The 17,863-nt window shown below is 36.7% G+C and overlaps 3 protein-coding genes and 1 long non-coding RNA gene across 8 annotated transcripts in view; 3 read left to right on the forward strand and 1 right to left on the reverse strand.

Annotated features, from left to right (window-relative positions):
- The window catches only part of LOC120414135 (tumor protein D54), a 34,808-nt gene extending 24,072 nt beyond the window's left edge, over positions 1-10,736 (forward strand). For 4 of the 5 annotated variants that reach the window (XM_052710443.1, XM_039575168.2, XM_052710441.1 and 1 more), the window contains 5 exons: positions 2,274-2,395; positions 6,194-6,354; positions 6,536-6,595; positions 10,120-10,282; positions 10,345-10,736. In XM_052710443.1, coding sequence (XP_052566403.1) covers positions 2,274-2,395; positions 6,194-6,354; positions 6,536-6,595; positions 10,120-10,282; positions 10,345-10,461 — 623 coding nt within the window. In that variant the 3' untranslated portion in view covers positions 10,462-10,736. The remainder of the gene's footprint in view (positions 1-2,273; positions 2,396-6,193; positions 6,355-6,535; positions 6,596-10,119; positions 10,283-10,344) is intronic. The other variant, XM_039575169.2, reaches the window with a different exon arrangement.
- A 1,937-nt stretch (positions 10,737-12,673) lies between these two features.
- Positions 12,674-14,200, forward strand: LOC120414131 (uncharacterized). Its single transcript, XM_039575162.2, has 3 exons — positions 12,674-12,889; positions 12,993-13,121; positions 13,231-14,200. The coding sequence occupies exons 2-3, from the start codon at positions 13,004-13,006 to the stop codon at positions 13,440-13,442; spliced, it is 330 nt and encodes a 109-aa protein (XP_039431096.1). The 5' UTR covers positions 12,674-12,889; positions 12,993-13,003; the 3' UTR covers positions 13,443-14,200.
- A 34-nt stretch (positions 14,201-14,234) lies between these two features.
- LOC120414132 (uncharacterized) lies at positions 14,235-15,173 on the reverse strand. Its single transcript, XM_039575164.2, has 2 exons — positions 14,965-15,173; positions 14,235-14,855 (listed from the first exon to the last, which is right to left on the reverse strand). Exons 1-2 carry the CDS (start codon positions 15,080-15,082, stop codon positions 14,644-14,646), a joined length of 330 nt encoding a protein of 109 aa, XP_039431098.1. The 5' UTR covers positions 15,083-15,173; the 3' UTR covers positions 14,235-14,643.
- A 321-nt stretch (positions 15,174-15,494) lies between these two features.
- Positions 15,495-15,847, forward strand: LOC120414133 (uncharacterized). The gene is made up of 3 exons (XR_005605035.2): positions 15,495-15,587; positions 15,646-15,714; positions 15,774-15,847. It is a non-coding gene; the product is annotated as an uncharacterized LOC120414133 (long non-coding RNA).
- The last annotated feature ends 2,016 nt before the right edge of the window (positions 15,848-17,863 follow it).

Raw genomic sequence — 17,863 nt, forward strand, 5'->3', positions numbered from 1 at the left:
AGTTAAATAAAAAAATCACCAAATTTTTTTTACCGTGTATCATTTTTTTCCAGTGTAGTCTGTATTCATACCTACAACTTTGCCGAAGACACCAAATCGATCAAAAAATTCCTTCAAAAGATACAGATTTTTGAATTTTCATACATCATTTTTGTATGGACAGCTGCCAAATTTGTATGGAAAATTATATGGACAAACTAATGATGCAAAATGGCTTCTTTGGGCATACCGAAGGCACCAAAAAAGTTTCAGTCGGATTAAAAAATTAAAATTGAAGAAAAAAGACCAATTTCTTTTTTCTCCGTGTGTCTCTCGAATTTTGAGGCAAAAAAAATCTGTGGAGTTCGAGTGATGTCCGTGTGTGATAAAATTTTGCATTTTGTGTCGCGAAGTCCTCGGCTCCCCTATTTTCGATTTTGATTATTGCAAATGCATTTGAAAGCTGGTGCTCTGAACCCGAACTTTTTTGAGGTCGAATTAAGAAATATCAATTTGTTTTCGGATGTGGCAAGACTTCATAATTTGGTTCTAGAGTTAGAGCCGTTTGATTAACCTACCATAGGAAAAAAATCCCTAAAAAAGGTAAAAGCCCACCTGGTGACCTTCGTCAACATTTTTCGTTTCTAATTTTATCCGAAATTTCTTTCTACATTCATTGTACAGACCATGAGTGAGCATCTGAAACAAATTTGACATCTATCGGCAATACCGATCAATTTTCAGAACGATTTCCTTTTTGCCTTTCTTACTAAAGAAAGGTTTAGGTTTTACTTTATGGCTGGACGTCACTTCCCTCTTCGTAGATATTACGATTCAGCATGAATTTTCAACGGAAAATTCGTAATCGCTAAGTAGACAAGTTGTCAAGTTGAGCTTCGAATACTGGCGCGAGAATGTTGGCGCATATAGTGTCGTGATTTCGTAAGTTTATTTAACAGAGTTCATTGGATTCCATGCTCGCGAACAGAGTTCATTGGATTCCATGCAAGCTTCCCTGCACTGCGCGGCACACATGGTTCACTTGTACCTCGGTTTTGCTTTGCGCCTGCTTTGTTCGGTTTATGGGCTCGTACCAATACTAGAACACCAAAACTGCGGTGTGCGTCGTCACTGGCGCATGGGAAGCTTGCTATGCTCGTGTTTGTCATAAACGCTTGTTTGATTAAGAATTTGTACGATTAAAAATATTCTTTTGGTGAAAATTGCTTTTTCAATTTCTTTTGGAAAACACAATAATACCTTGCTTTCACCTGTTTCAAGTTTTTATCTTTCCTCCCTTCAAAGTTCCTGAAAAAATCAGGGGCAAAAAATGTTAGAAAAGCTTGTACTTTGGGAAATTTTGAATTTTGAGACAGCGGAATAGAAAAAAAATTTATTCATTGATATTTAGTATTTTTTGTGATTATTTTTGCTTCAATATTTTAAAAATTTCATTTTGAAATTTGTTTCTAAATGGTTCTAAGATTTGAAGATATAAAAATGCGCAAATTTAAGATAAAATAGTTAACTCAAAAAAATATATATAATTGCCGTGCAAACATATAAACTAAGTACAATCATTTTGTAAAGTTTAATCAAATATAAATCACAATCCAAAATCGTCAGTACCGTTCTAAGTCGACCAAACTCGCTGAAGGTCAATGTCAATCGGGCTGTACAATGTTGATACACAACATCGTACGGTTGAAAGAATCCGTACGAAAGCGGCGATTATCGACGACGGCCAATCGTGGACGGAAGAACTGTATAAACTTACAAAAACACAGAGAGAGAGAACACGTTGCTTCCGAATTAACGCCATTCATGTGTCAAAAACTGTGTTCGAATATGGCTCATTTCTTTACTTCCGCTTTTTACAGCAACGACCAACACATTTACGTGTGTTTTTATTTCTATATGCGCGAGTGTAAAGTTTCGTAAATAACTTCATACAGACGGCCGACCTGTTGCCATCAATTCCTAATGCCCTGTACTGTTTTCCCCTACCTTAATATATCTCCAGTTCACTAGGTGGGCTTCGGAAGTGTTCGCCAAAGTGGAACGAAATCGTCGTCTCTTTTTTTTTTTTGCTCAAATCCCACGAACCGCGAAAGGGGAGTAAATAAACAAACAAAACTTAAAACAGCTGGAACGTGTGACTTTTGGCACGTTTGTGAGATTTATATTTTGCAACACAAATGCTTACAGACGGTTGAATGAATGATGAGTGTTAAAAGCACGATTTATTGCAATATTAATAAGTTTTTTTTTTTGCTTTCTTTCTTCATTTACAGACAATTCTGGCAAATTGTCCGATGCATCTCCGGTCGGATCGGTCAGCTCGGCGGAGATCGCCCAGGAGTTTTCCGGGCTCACCGTGGAGGAACAGGAAGCGCAACGGGCCGAGTGGAGTCAGGTAGGTTAATTGCTAGTGTTTATATGTTGATTTCCAGAAAACTATCCTTCTGTTTGTTAAAAAAATAAAAAAGTTTTCATACTTTACATTAAATTTGTTCTACTGAAAATGTCATGTCATATTAATTTGGAATTATGTTTAAAAACAAATAATAATATTATTTTTAAATTTACATTACCCGCTAAAGGTAAATTGTCCAAAGGGTGTGTTCATCAATTTTTGTTAAAACTATTTTTAAATAACTTTTTAAACATTTAAAATTTTTATGTAAGCTTATTCTACAAGTACTTTGAACACTTCTCTACCACGGTCAGTATGGTTTCATACCATTTCGTACGAATTTACTTTGTACTCTTAATTTTGCGGAAACATCTCAAACCTTTCAAAGTCACCTCGGTGTACGGTACCTACATAAGAAAATAATCAATGAAAAAAACTAATTCAATGGATAGATTGCAAAACGTTTATTTAGTTCTTTTTCTAAAAATAAGAGAACATTTTATAGTTTATATAAAACATGAAATAGTAGTTACTTATGTACCACTTTTTTGCAATTCTGAGAAATACTTGTTGAATGAAATTTTATGTCAAACATCCATGTTTAAAGTAAATTCACCGTCCAAAAATGTTACTTTTCGATACTAGTGCCAAAAAGTTCAACTTTCCAACACCCATTTCAGTGCCGAAAAAGTTCAACTTTTCAGCACTGGTTTTGAAAGGTAATATTTTTCCATTCTATTATTTCTGGTAGAGAAAAGTAGGCCGTTTCGTCGCTCGAGAATGACAGGAAAAGTGAAAAGTTTCACGACGGAATTGCAAAAAATAATTTTTTTTTACCGGAAATTTGAACTATTGTTGAATGGCAAGAAGCGTTTTAAAAGCCATTCGTTGAGTTAGTTTCAGAAGCAGTCGCGGGCCTGATTAAATTGCTTTGAATGAAAATTTAACTTAAAATTTTTGGTCAATTCATCAATTCCCCGTTCTAATGAGAACAATATTAAAAAGTATTACTTTTCAAAACAAGTTCTGAAAAGTTCAACATTTCAGTCCTTGTATCGAAAAGTATTATTTTTTTAGAAGAAATGGCCGTTTCGGCGTTTCAGTTTGATGACAGGAAAAATAAGACGGAATTGCAAAAATAATGTTTCGAGCTTCGGAAATTTGAATCTATTAATAGATTTGTCGGACTGTTTAGAATAAATATAATGCTTTTTATGTTTTTACTCTTCAAAGGATCAAGAAAGGTGGACCAAAATTTGTTAACCCTCAGTGGATCTTTTTCATTTTTTGTTCTAAAAAATGTATTTTTTCAAGTTTTATGTTTTTCTTTTTCCATTTTTTTGTATTTTTAATATGCATTTATCTTGTTCAGTTTTTGTTTTTAACTGTAGTTTTAGGCCTATTCTACAAACTCTAATGATTATATTTTGCTTATTTGCAGAGCAATTCCAGCTCAAATCAGGATTTTTACTGGTTCTTTTGTACCCGACCCTCTCCGATTTCAATGAAACTTTGTAGACATGTTATCCTAGGCCTATATAAGTCATTTTTGTGTATATGGAGCCAATAGTACTCGAGAATAACATTTGAGAAGGGCGTAAGGTATTTAAATATTTTAGTATTTTGCAATTTAAAAATTACTGTATCTCGAAGCCGTTGCATCGTATCAAATAGTGTTCAAAGACAAACTTGTAGGAATTTCTGATAAAAATACACTGAAACAAAAATACACGCCACTTTTATGTCATTTTTCAATTTTTAAGTTTAAAAGTTAAATTTGAAGGTGATGTCACGATTTTTTTCGCTCAAAATTTTTGAGGAAATACCCTAAGATGTTACCAAAAGACTGACGAAAAATGCAGGATGGTATGTCTCTCCTAAAAAAAATACAAAAATCATTTACTAAAACTGTTTTTTTGAAAAGTTGTCTAAACGTCAAAATTTTTAAAAACCGGTAGTGGGAATCGATTCTCCAGATAATTTTACATAAAAATCTCCATATTGACCATTGTCCTATGTCCAATCCTTGGGAAGATACAGCGGTTTTAAAAATTAAAATGTTGAAAAAAAACGGGATTTTTGGTGGTTTTTGGCATTTTCTATAGAGACTTGGTTTTTCAGTCTCGTAAATATTTTTACCGGAAAGCTCGTCCAATTTCCCATAAGTTTGCCTTTGACAGCTTTCTGATTTATATCGTTTTTATATTTACGTAATCAAATTTACTATCCTGGTTTCTACCACACTGAAAAAATATTCTATTTTCAGTTATAAGCAATGTAATTAAGCTTATATCTGTAAGCCCTTACATCCAATTGAAATGCTGTCAAAGGCAAACTTATGGGAAATTGGACGTGCTTTCCGTTAAAAATATTTACGAGACTGAAAAACCAAGTCTGTCGTATAGAAATTGTCAAAAACCACCAAAAATCCAGTTTTTTCAACATTTTTATTTTTAAAACCGCTGTATCTTCCCAAGGATTGGACATAGGACAAAATTATGTAAAATTGTCTGGAGAATCGATTCCCACTACCGGTTTTAAAAATTTTTTACGTTAAGACCACTTTTCAAAAAAACAATTTTAGTAAATAATTTTTGTATTTTTTTAGGAGAGACATACCATCCTGCATTTTTCGTCAGTCTTTTAGTAACATTTTAGGCTATTTCCTCAAAAATTTTGAACGAAAACAAATCGTGACATCACCTTCAAATTTAAGTTTTAGACTTAAAAATCAAAAAATCTCATATATGTGGCGTGTGTTTTTGTTTCAGTGTATTTTTTTCAGAAAGCCCTTCCAATTTCCTACAAGTTTGTCTTTGACCACTTTTTGATACGACGCAACGGCTTCGAGATACAGTAATTTTTAAATTACAGAATACAAAAATATTTAAATATCTTACGCCCTTCTCAAATGTTATTCTCGAGTACTATTTGCTCCATATGCAAAAAAATGGCTTATATAGGCCTAGGATAACATGTCTACAAAGTTTCATTGAAATCGGAGAGGGTCGGGTACAAAAGTATCAGAAAAATTCCTGATTTGAGCTGGAATTGCTCTGCAGGTTTTCATAATTTTCCAGTCACTTTTTCGTTTTTTTGAGCCGCAAGTCGCATTTTTAAATCGCAACAAAGTGTGTCAAAAATAATCCGGGACTTGGGACATTAGTGAGAAACAGGGCCAAAGTTGACCACAAAAATACATATTAATTTTTTTTTAACATTGGCAAAGTCCCAAAAAATATAAGTAAAATCTTCAAACTAATCAACTTTTTTTTTTAAATTTGAGTTCCACTTTCCAATGCTTTTTGAAGAATGGATAAAAAAAATGATTTTTGACGATTTTTCAGCTCGAAGCCTTCTAGCGTCGAGTTGGGTCTTAGAGGGTTAATATACTGTTTTCACTGCTTGCAAAATTCTCACTAATTTTGTAATTTTTAAGCTGATCAAAAAAAGTACTGAATTGGACAATAAAGGAGGTAATAGACTATGGCAATGAAACAAACAAACTCGCACTTTTTCGTGTTTGACAGTTTGCCTAACTCGCAATCTTGTTTGAGGAAAACGCGCAAACAAGACAAAATGTACGCAAGCTTACGTTTCTGCAAACAAATGTTGGCAAACTGTCAAACTGTGCTAGTTTGTTGGTTTGTTTGCCGTCGTCTAAAACCTCCTTAACTTAGCTGGAACAGCTATATAATTAACGGAAATCAGCTAAAGCTTTTGCAAATAGTTCATACATTGTTTTGTTACATTAAACCTCTCCATATCAACTCAATTGTTTTTTTTTTGTTCATTTAGGAACTGGCCCGCGTCGAGGAGGAAATCACCACGCTGCGCACGGTGCTGCAGTCCAAGATTCGGCACGCGAGCGAGCTGAAGCGCAAGCTCGGCATCACGGTGTGGAAGGAAATCACCGACGACATGAGCCAGGGCATCAAGAACGTCAAGGAGAGCAACGTGTGAGTATATATTGCTTGAGGGGGAAGGGGATGTGGGGTGTTATTTTGAAAGTTGTTGGATTTTTTGGGTTCATTCTTTGGCCTCGCACATTTTCTTATTTTTATCGATTTTTTGTTAATTTTGTCATTACCATATTTTATGTTTCGGTTTTCGTTTTGTTTCCCCCCTCCCAATTTCTAGTTATCAATCCGTCGAGACAAAAGTGGGCGAAATTACGACAGCAGTTACGAGCGCTCCAATGTAAGTATTTCTAGAAGAGTCCTCCTTCCATGCGTGTCGTGTCTACTAACTACACTACTAAAAGTGGTCCCCCCCTTTTCGCTGTGTCGCTCACTCTCTCAGTGGAACCTAGATATTTAATCGAAACCTATATCGGTTACCTTCACCTTTATGTGTTTTTATTCTCCTCTGTTCTGTTCGTTTTATTTTCTCTCTTATTTCAATCAATCTGAAACCTACCCCTCTGCCCTTCAACCAAACTGCAAACCGGCTTATCCTTGTTTTTGTTAACGATATTGCATTTCCCTCCGCCATGTTTCTATGTCTTTCGCGATATGATACGGTACGGTACTCACTGTCCACGTGCGCGGGCTTCTGCTTTACGCCAAAAACCCAAAATATAACAAAATCAAATTTAGGATAGCGAGAGGGTGAGTACTTAAATCGGCTCTCCCCGAAAATCATTGGAATAGCATTTTCTTCATTTGCATGTGATTTGTATTTGTGACCCCTTATTCTATATTGTTTAGTTTGCTCAACCGTTCCGTGGGTTATTGTCTAACATTCTCGATAGTTGGGGGATCGTTTGTATATTACGTAGATCATATAAAACACAGAATCAGAAAACGCACTGCAAATCGTATCAAAAATCATTGATCAATCCTCCTGTTCGAAGACTCACAATTATGAGAATATATCGATACCTTTTGGCAGTGTTCCCAGATTGCCTGATTTTTTTTATGTTCAATTGACAAGGTTGGAAAAAATCAATGGGTCTTCCTGTCTATTCTAATAGTGGAGGTGTCATGATTTATTTTACGAATGGTGCACGCCCCAAAATGTCAAAATCGCGCAGTGGTACCAACATTAGAAAAAAAAAGTGTGTTTGTCATGCAATCTTCGCTTAAAAATTTGGATAGAACCAGTTCCCAATTTTGCTCGTCAAAATATACGTGTTTGCATTTGATTTCTTTTTTTATTATTATTCATCATTTTTTATGTCTGGTTGTTTCTGACCAATAATATGTACTCGTAAAAAATGTACGGATAGAAAAAAAATTAATTTAACTACAACAAAACACTTATTTTAAACTTCTAATTTTGATTTCTATCTTAACAAGTTGTTTTCTATATGTTACTTAGGGACCATCTATAAACCACGTGGACACTTAATTGGGGAGGGGGGGGGGGGGTATGGCAATTGTTTTTTTTTGTATGGACAATTGTCCACGAGGGGGGGTGGCTGGGATTTCCAAAAAAGTGTCTACGTAGTTTGTGGATGGTCCCTTATAGCAAACCATGTTTTAAAATAAATAATATAATAGTCATTTTTCCCAGAAGTAACATTTTTTTAATTACGGAAACCTTTATTTTCCCGCTTTTGAGTTCTCAAATAAGCGATTTAATTAAATTTTCAGCACTGTTAGTTTTGGTGATGTTAAAGAGCCTTGTAGACAGGAAATTTTTTCAAAACGGAATCCGAATTGCAAACAAACATGTTCAAGAAGGAATATTCAATTAATTTAAAATGATTGCGTCAGTTGAATCACGATAGTTTAAGGAAATTATAGAAAACTTGTTGAAAATTTCTTTCAAACATATCAACTCCAAACAAATATTTTTTAAATTAAAAAAAAATGCTTTTAAGAATGATAAATTTCTAGGGGACACAAAATCTCATCTTTGGAGCAATACAATGTTACCGACAGCTTATGATTTTTTGAATTTGTTTTTTTTATTTAAAATTCTAATTTCTAATAATCGAATTTGAAAAGTCCTTTACAGTTTTTTTTGTTTAAGGCACCGTTTTCAAGTTTAGGCCACTTTAAATTTAATTCTAACTGAAAAATTGAAGTTTTTTGATTTTCAAAATTAAATTGCAGTTTTTTTTATTTTATTTTTATTTTTTATTTATTTTTATTTTTTTGCTGAAAATATTCGTTTCGAAATGTTGGGAAAATCTCCAATTTTTGTTGAAAGGTTGAGAAAATTTCTAATAAAACTTACTTAAGAGATATTGAAAATTGGGCCTCTGGTTGCTGAAATACAGCGAATTAAAGAAAAAGAAACCAGAAAATTCAAAGTCTCATCCAAAAAGCCTTTTATTTTCCAGTACCAATATCTAAGAAACTAATGTAAAAAAATTAAATAGTTGTAAAATTTTCTGACCCTTAAAAAAATATTTTTAAATTGTTGGAATCAAGACTGACATTTCAATAAGGCGTAAAATTTAATAGTTGACCTTTTTGAAATGTCAGTCTTGAATCTAAATTTTGAAAAATATTTTTTTTTTAAATCAGAAAATTTAACAAATGTTTCATTTTTTTAACATTGAAGATAGGACCATTAGTTTCTATCAAACCTATAACTTTGAAGAAGACACAAAACCGATCAGTAAATTTTCTGAAAAGATATAGCTTTTGGAATACTTATGTAACATTTTTGTATGGACAGTAAGGGTGGTACAAATTTTATTTAAAATTTTTGTCTCCCCCCCCCCCCCCCTCAGGCCCGTAGCCAGAGGGGTGGGCTTCCCCTCCCGAAATTTTTGGAAGACATGGGAGAGAGAGAGAAGAAAAAGAAAAGAAGAAGAATTTCTTCTTCCGCTCTAATCTAGTACGTCCCATATGAGCATTTCTCTACCAAAACCGGAATTGATTTTTTTTTGTATTTTTTTATTTGACTCAAATTTTGTGGGGGCCTTCCCTATGACCAAAGAAACTATCTTGTGTCATTAGTTCACCCATACAAGTCTCCATACAATTTTGGATGCTGTCCGTACAAAAATGATACGTAAATATTCAAACAGCTATAACATTTGAGTGAATTTTCTGATCAATTTGGTGTCTTCGGCAAAGTTGTAGGTATTGTTGAGAACGATTGAGAATAAATAGGTACACGGACCAAAAAAATTGCCGATTTTTTTATTATTTTTTTTGCACAAAAACTAAATTTCCCAGAATACGTATTTTTTATATGCCCGTAACTTTTGAGCTATAGAGGAGTATGATCAAAAACTCTGCCGCCGAGTTATACATTTTTGAAAAAATAGTGATTTTTGGAAAAAATCGAAATTTTATGCAAAAACAAATTTGACTTAATTTTTAAGACAAATTTGACTTAAGATTTTTTTTTATAAAGGGCTCCGTTTTAAATGATCGTGTCGCATGATCAACCCTTATTATTCCATTCCATTGGATACTAAAAAAAAAATCTGAGAGACTTCGCAGAACGACCCGGTGCGGTCGCTTGCTTCATACTTCGTGCGTGCCAAACTGTACCTTGTACTTTTGCAGGAGCGCTCGCACGGTGTCAATATCCTTGGCGATGCCAAACCGTATTCCGGCCCCTTTTTTTTTTTAAATGTGTTTATTTCAACATTCAAAAATGGTGTGGCAACAAAATATTTACAATATTAACAATTTTGATCCAAGCTACGTATTGTCCAAACGATCCCCTATTTCCGTTGTGCTAATCGCTTTTACCCGAAGGTTCTAGTTGAAACTTTTCCACTTTCGTAACCTGGAACTTTTCTCTCGTCGCAGCTACCAGAAAACCGAAACGGCCATCAAGACGACGGCCGGTAAGACGACCTCCGTCCTCGGTGGCTTCACCAGCAAGCTGACCGGCAAGATCTCCGAGATGAAGCAGTCGGACTCGTTCCGGTCGTTCGAGGAGCGCGTCGGCTCGGCCTACGAGAATGTTAAGGTGAGATTAATTTTTTTTTGTTAAAATTTGGGGATTGTTATTAATTTGTTTGAAACTTGCAGTCTAAAGTATCCTCGCGGTCCAGCTCGGTGCAGAGTCTGTCGGATCTGCAGAACGATGAGCGTCGCAGCTCGGTCACGACACCGACGGCGATCCCCGAGGAGAAAACCGTTCCTTAATGGGTTTCCCACTGGAAGGTGGCCCCGCCCCCAGCATATTTGAATTCTAATATTTCTCAAAGACAAAAAACAAAAACCAACTTTGAGTGGGTGAAGATTTTTTTTAACTAGAAGTGAGTTATTTCGAGGGGAAAGGAAGAATTCAACAGTTGCAAATTTATTTACTATTAAACATAGACATGCGCTATAAGTTTTTACAAAAAAAAACGAGATATTTTTCCTTTCAGTATAAAACATAACTCTGTCTCATACAATATGAACGTGTATCCTCACAATCGATTACGATAACCAGCAGATGGCAAAAAGGTGCAAAATAAACCAATCGCTAATCACAAACGCTAAGTGTAAAACAAAAAGAAAAAAGCAACAAACACAATCCACTTTTGTTCTAGCCGCGCCCTCAAATCGCGCTAAATCTCACAAATAATGTTTCCCACAGCAAAAACAAAACAAAAAAATCTACTAAATAAAACAACTGAATGTGCCTAAACTAGTAGTGAGTCCTCTGTTGTCGTCCATCGTCCATCGTAGAAACATGACTTGTTAGAATAGCATTCGTTGGAGTACTTACAAAATCTACCCCCCAAAAATAAAAAAACGCCATTTGAAAAAAAAAATAAAACGCTAAATTGACCCTCCTTTCCCTGTTTCCACGCTGCTAAATTGGAGAGAAAAAAATGTCATCCTAGGCTAAATCATATTTAAAACAACACTAATCTATCTCTAGGCTATAACAAAAAAAAAATATTACAGAAAACGCATTGGCAGAGAGAGTAAGAGTGTATAAAGAAGAAGAAAAACACAAGAGCTTGCGAGTTGATTAGAGAGAACGCATTGAAAACACTTCAAAAAATGGTATGTGATGAATGGAATTCCCACGCAGCAGTGTTATGATCCAGAAGCGCATTGCATTAGTACTACATTCTAAACATAATAAAACACAGGATATCAAAAGGAAAATAGCAGGTGCATGTACTGGTTTTTTAATCCGAAATTTACCCTTTAAAAAGATTAGTGTTTGACGATTTATAAATTAAATCAAAAATAGGAACAAATCGGAATTATTGCCTTCCTCACCTCAATAAGGAAAGGCTAAAAAATCACTCGGAAATTTAACTTTGTTTTATGACCTTGTAGGTAGACCCACCTTCACGTATGCAATGTCTGGAATTTCAAGAATCCTTGTTTGAAAAATATTTTCTAACTCTTGAATAATTTTGAAATATTTTGTACTCTTTTGAAATTAAGTTCACTCAATTCGTCTTCAGCTTCAAACTTTAAATTTCGGGTTCATTTCACTATTGCAATCTATATGAGAATGAAAAGGCTTTTTAAGACCTAAGACATCAAAGATCCCAATAATATTGAATGATTATGGTTGACCCAATTTTTGCCTTCCTCACCTCAATGAGGAAAGGCTTTAAAATAACTCGAAAAATGAACTTCTTTATTTGACCTCGTAGACCCACCTTCACGTATACCTATCGACTCAGAATCAAATTCTGAACAAATGTCTGTGCGTGTGTCTGGATGTGAGTCCGTGCACCGAAAAATATGCACACGATTATCTCCGGACTGGCTGAACCGAATTGGACCGTTTTAGTCTCATTCGATCCGTCTTGGGGTCCCACAAGACCCTAGTTAATATTATGAAGTTTAGAAAAGTACTTCAAAAGTTATGCTAAAAAAACGATTTGACTAGAGTTTGAAATATTGTAAAAAAGGGTGGTTTTTGTAAGAAAACCCATCATGCTATACATTGTTAGAAAGGTATTTAAAAGACCTTTCCAACGCGTTTAAAAGATTGAAGATCTGACAACCATGACCAACCTGACAAAGTTATGAGCACTTAAGTGTTAATTATACACTTTTTTGAGGCCGGATCTCAAATATTTTGATGAAAAAGTTGTCCGGATCTATCGTGCGACCCATCGTTGAATAGATAATCAAAAGACCTTTCCAACAAGCCCAAAAGATTGAAGATCTGACAACCCTATCAGAAGTTATAAGTACTGTTGCGACGAAGTCCACCGTCAAATATTACCGCAACGACTCACTGTCCACCTGATGTCAACGGAATCGAGAGACGCGACGCTCTAGCTGTCAACTGATTGCAGGACAGTACCCAATCAAACCGTTCTCCGCTTGACGGGTTCATTCCGCTTCGAATTCCGCTTCGAAAATTGCTTCGAAATTTTCTAAACGGAATCTCCGGTTGAACTCCGTTTCGATTCCGTTTAACCATTTTTGAACAAGGGCGACACCTACTGGTGTATGGTGGAACCTTGGTGACATTTCGCCGCGATTCGCCGAAACGGCTTTGCGATGGTTGTGTGAGTGCAAAGTGTCAAAAACCACGTCACGACGGTGAAGGACGGTTAATTTTGGACTTGTCGCATCAAGTTCGTCCGTTTCTTGCGTAAAATTGGTAAGATTTGTAATTTTAATGTTTACAAGAAGATTTAGTCACCGTTTTGAAGGCAATGTACTTATTCGTTTACGACAATCGTTTGATTGTTCTTTTGTTTCAGGTTCCCTTATAATGGTCTTCCACCCAAAATCCTCTTCCCAAGCCGTAGCAGATTCTTCAACGCAAGCCCTCCTCCACTGGGGGCAGCAGAAGCAGCCGCTGCTGTTGAACTTTTGCTGCTTTTTAGGAGGTAAGTAACTCGTCCGGATCTTATTGTTGGATGCCATGATCGAGCCGAAACCAAATGCTCTCTTAATGATTTAAAACCTAACCTAACTTACGACAACTTATTCTTTCAGACTTCGTTGACGAGCTGCCCCAAGTACGCCCCAGTACGACGCCAAGGCCGTCGGAAACCGGCAAAGGAACCTCCAGGAAACTACCTCCAGTTGATTTGGAATCGGCGAGTGTCCGGTTGCTGGTGGCGGCCGCTGCCCATCAGGAAGAAGCGTTGGATCGCCGGCACCACGTTGATCACCACCCCAGTCAGTTGATGACAACGTCGCGATGACCAGGCCGTTGCTGGGGAACCTGCTGCAGAACGAAAGCGCCAGTTCACAGAAGTCTAGCAGCTGGAGGACCAAAGCTTAGCGGATCCAAAGCCGGAAAAGGACCAGCTGCCTGATGCAAACCGACTGGAGAAACTCCGCGAACCGTCCAGATATTGCCAGCCAAAATGGTCAAAGGTCGTGGAGCTGCGGGAGTAGGCCGATCGGTTAACTCGTGGTTGCCCCAATGAGTTAGTGCAGATAACGAATATTGGAGCCGATGTTCGTGACCCGATTCTAAAAACAGATTCCGCGTAGTGGTTCCGGAATGTTCCCGGGATGGTAGAAAAGATCTGCATAATTTTGGTCACGGTGTACTTTATTTTAAAATCTCTTTATGAAATTAAACATAATTTTAGGGGTTTATTGGGTTTGGGCTTTGTTTTTATTTTTTACTTTGTAAATAAAATGTTTTAAACCTTAGAAAACACTCAGGCATTTTTTCTGGTTGAATACTAATTCAACCAAAACAAGAAAAGAAAACCAGAATGAAAAAAGAAGAAGAAGAAGCAGCTGTCAAAAACAACCCGTCCATTCCGTTTCGATTCCGTTTGAATTCCGCTTAAACCGATTTGCGGCGAAAACTCAAACGGAACCGGTTGTTGCGTTTGAAACGGAATGCGGTTTAGAATCTAAAACGAACACTGTTTAGAATTCGAATCGAACTTTTTTCGCTCAAGCGGAATTCTAAACGGAATTCAAACGGAACGAGCTGAGTGGGTACCCTAGTAGTAAAAAATAAAAACAAAGCCCAAACCCAATAAACCCCTAAAATTATGTTTAATTTCATAAAGAGATTTTAAAATAAAGTACACCGTGACCAAAATTATGCAGATCTTTTCTACCATCCCGGGAACATTCCGGAACCACTACGCGGAATCTGTTTTTAGAATCGGGTCACGAACATCGGCTCCAATATTCGTTATCTGCACTAACTCATTGGGGCAACCACGAGTTAACCGATCGGCCTACTCCCGCAGCTCCACGACCTTTGACCATTTTGGCTGGCAATATCTGGACGGTTCGCGGAGTTTCTCCAGTCGGTTTGCATCAGGCAGCTGGTCCTTTTCCGGCTTTGGATCCGCTAAGCTTTGGTCCTCCAGCTGCTAGACTTCTGTGAACTGGCGCTTTCGTTCTGCAGCAGGTTCCCCAGCAACGGCCTGGTCATCGCGACGTTGTCATCAACTGACTGGGGTGGTGATCAACGTGGTGCCGGCGATCCAACGCTTCTTCCTGATGGGCAGCGGCCGCCACCAGCAACCGGACACTCGCCGATTCCAAATCAACTGGAGGTAGTTTCCTGGAGGTTCCTTTGCCGGTTTCCGACGGCCTTGGCGTCGTACTGGGGCGTACTTGGGGCAGCTCGTCAACGAAGTCTGAAAGAATAAGTTGTCGTAAGTTAGGTTAGGTTTTAAATCATTAAGAGAGCATTTGGTTTCGGCTCGATCATGGCATCCAACAATAAGATCCGGACGAGTTACTTACCTCCTAAAAAGCAGCAAAAGTTCAACAGCAGCGGCTGCTTCTGCTGCCCCCAGTGGAGGAGGGCTTGCGTTGAAGAATCTGCTACGGCTTGGGAAGAGGATTTTGGGTGGAAGACCATTATAAGGGAACCTGAAACAAAAGAACAATCAAACGATTGTCGTAAACGAATAAGTACATTGCCTTCAAAACGGTGACTAAATCTTCTTGTAAACATTAAAATTACAAATCTTACCAATTTTACGCAAGAAACGAACGAACTTGATGCGACAAGTCCAAAATTAACCGTCCTTCACCGTCGTGACGTGGTTTTTGACACTTTGCACTCACACAACCATCGCAAAGCCGTTTCGGCGAATCGCGGCGAAATGTCACCAAGGTTCCACCATACACCAGTAGGTGTCGCCCTTGTTCAAAAATGGTTAAACGGAATCGAAACGGAGTTCAACCGGAGATTCCGTTTAGAAAATTTCGAAGCAATTTTCGAAGCGGAATGAACCCGTCAAGCGGAGAACGGTTTGATTGGGTAGTTATGACCATGAAGTGCTTAGCAAATCGTTTAACATGCTAAACTAATTTATTTAATCTATTTGCTTCCTAAAACGTGTTCCAAAACATATACTTATGTAAGATGCGCATATTTATCTTTTCTCAATTTATTGTAAATTAATACTGGTCATCTAGGTTGTTCGCCACAAACCCTGAAATCATTGACCCACATTCCTTGCCATCAACAACGGCGCACTAAAAATTGTAAGAACTACCGACTAAGAATTAACTATGAATATTGCTAATAAATCTATTACCTGCAGCTTGAAGCTGGCCATATTGAAATTGCCTGCTGTCGAGATTTAGTGATTCCGAAGAACCTCATTCTTATCCCAACAAGTACTTTAGTGTTTTTAATTCACTTTTTTTGAGGCCGGATCTCAGATATTTTGATAAAAGAATTGTTATTTATACACTTTTTTGAGGCTGTGTAGTGTATGAATGCGAGGAAGGCACCAACCACCTAAAGGTGGATTAAGTAACGTTTTTATAATATTTTTGCCTTTCTTACTAAAGAAAGGTATAAGGCTAGTATGGAGATCGGAAGGAAAGGGGTCAAGAAACAGCTTTACGAACAGCAGAACAAAGGAGTGGGAGCGTTTTGTTGCGGCTTTTCTTCACCCTCTCTGGCTTGCTTTCGCTGCAGCTGCTGCCCATTTGATTTTTTTCTTGACCGATTCCTTCCGAAGTGCATACACCGCTATAGGTTTTACTTTATGGCTGGACATGTTCGTAAATATGACATTTCAGCATAAGTTTTAATCGGAAAAATCGCTAAAAAATCACACTGCATCGATTTTTGACGCTCTATCGATTCATCTTGACAGAACTCGTCTATCTCCAACCCTCGAATTTTGAGAAAATAAATTCCGTGGAGATCGAGTAATGTTCGTGTGTGGTAAAATTTTGCCAAATTTTGTGTCGCGTCGTTCTCAGTTCCCCTTAATCCGATTTTGATTCTTCTGAATGCAGATGAAAGCTAGTGTGCTGAACCTGGGCGAGTTGCCGCTCAAATTTCGAAATATCCATCTGTTTTCGGATGTGATAAGATTTTCCAACGAATTACACAGTTTCCAAATGAAAATATGGTAATTTTTTTTTCATTTTCATAACTTTTATTTGTCCCAAAAATGGCATTTTTCGAGCTCTACATTGTAGAGTCTACAACCTCCCAAATTTTGATCGAGATTCATAATAAGGAAAAAATCTCTTAAAAAGGTAAAAGCCCACCTGGTGACCTTCGCCAACATTTTTCGTTTCTGATTTTATACGAAATTTCTTTCTACATTCATAGTACAGACCATGAGTGAGCATCTGAAACAAATTTGACATCTATCGGCAATCCCGATCAATTTTTAAGAACGATTTACTTTTTGCCTTTCTTACTAAAGAAAGGTATAGGTTTTACTTTATGGCTGGATCGGAAAAATCGCTAAAAAATCACACTGCATCGATTTTCGACGCTTCGTCGCCAAGTTGTCAAGTTGAGCTTCGAATACTGGCGCCAGAATGTTGGCGCATATATGTTGTGGCTCGAGATATACTCGTGTGTAGTTGCTTGTCTACCGATGTTTCCTACAACATGTAAGATCGTGGCTTTTCGGTTTCTCTTTTGTCCTGTCCGTTTTTGCATAATTGGACAGTTATGCAAAAACTTTTGTGATATAGGACTTTCATCCGGCTGCAAACAATGTGTCCCGTGTGCTCCTAAAATCGCCTTTAAGTAGGCTTCATTTTTGTCGTGAAGTTTAAGTTCATTGGATTCCACTAGGAGCCAAACTTTGTTTGGTAATTTTAAAAACAAACATTGAAATAATGGGTATTGTTTATCTTTTGGTTACTTTTCAATGACTGTTTTTTATGTTTTTACCCTGATTCAAAATGAAGGTTCCATTTTTGACATGAAGTTTTTAGGAATATGTTATTGAAATTCAAGTATTTTGTTTTTCGAAAACTGTCAATGAATTTTTTAAAACATTTTTCGATGATTTATATTGACGTTTTATAAAGAGTTGTTGATTTCTTTAGATTAGAAATATGTACATATTTTTTGAGGTTCTGGAAAAGTCGGGCAAAAGTTAGAATTTTGTCAATGGGATTTGAGTGGTCACCCTGCATTAACATGAAAAAAAGTGATCGGAAATAGTTTTTTTCCGTTGTATTAACAAATATGCATAGAGCTTTAGGACCCTAATTGCCGTTTCGACGCCCGTGTGCTCTTTTCTTTCTATTTTTTTTAAGAAATTGAAAAATTTTCAAAAAAAAAATCAAAAATTACGAAAAATAACTCATTTAACTTTAAATAAATTAATGACAGTTTGTGATATTAACGTAATGAGAAAAATTACACAAC

The sequence above is a fragment of the Culex pipiens genome, chromosome 3 (genome assembly GCF_016801865.2).
Source record: "Culex pipiens pallens isolate TS chromosome 3, TS_CPP_V2, whole genome shotgun sequence".
NCBI lineage: Eukaryota > Metazoa > Arthropoda > Insecta > Diptera > Culicidae > Culex > Culex pipiens.

Excerpts from the sequence above, each read along its gene's own strand:
- LOC120414131 (XM_039575162.2), top strand. The coding sequence starts at position 13,004 with ATGGTCTTCCACCCAAAATCCTCTTCCCAAGCCGTAGCAGATTCTTCA. Across the intron at positions 13,122-13,230 it reads CTTTTGCTGCTTTTTAGGAG|ACTTCGTTGACGAGCTGCCC; the intron begins GTAAGTAACTCG and ends TTATTCTTTCAG.
- LOC120414132 (XM_039575164.2), bottom strand. The coding sequence starts at position 15,082 with ATGGTCTTCCACCCAAAATCCTCTTCCCAAGCCGTAGCAGATTCTTCA. Across the intron at positions 14,856-14,964 it reads CTTTTGCTGCTTTTTAGGAG|ACTTCGTTGACGAGCTGCCC; the intron begins GTAAGTAACTCG and ends TTATTCTTTCAG.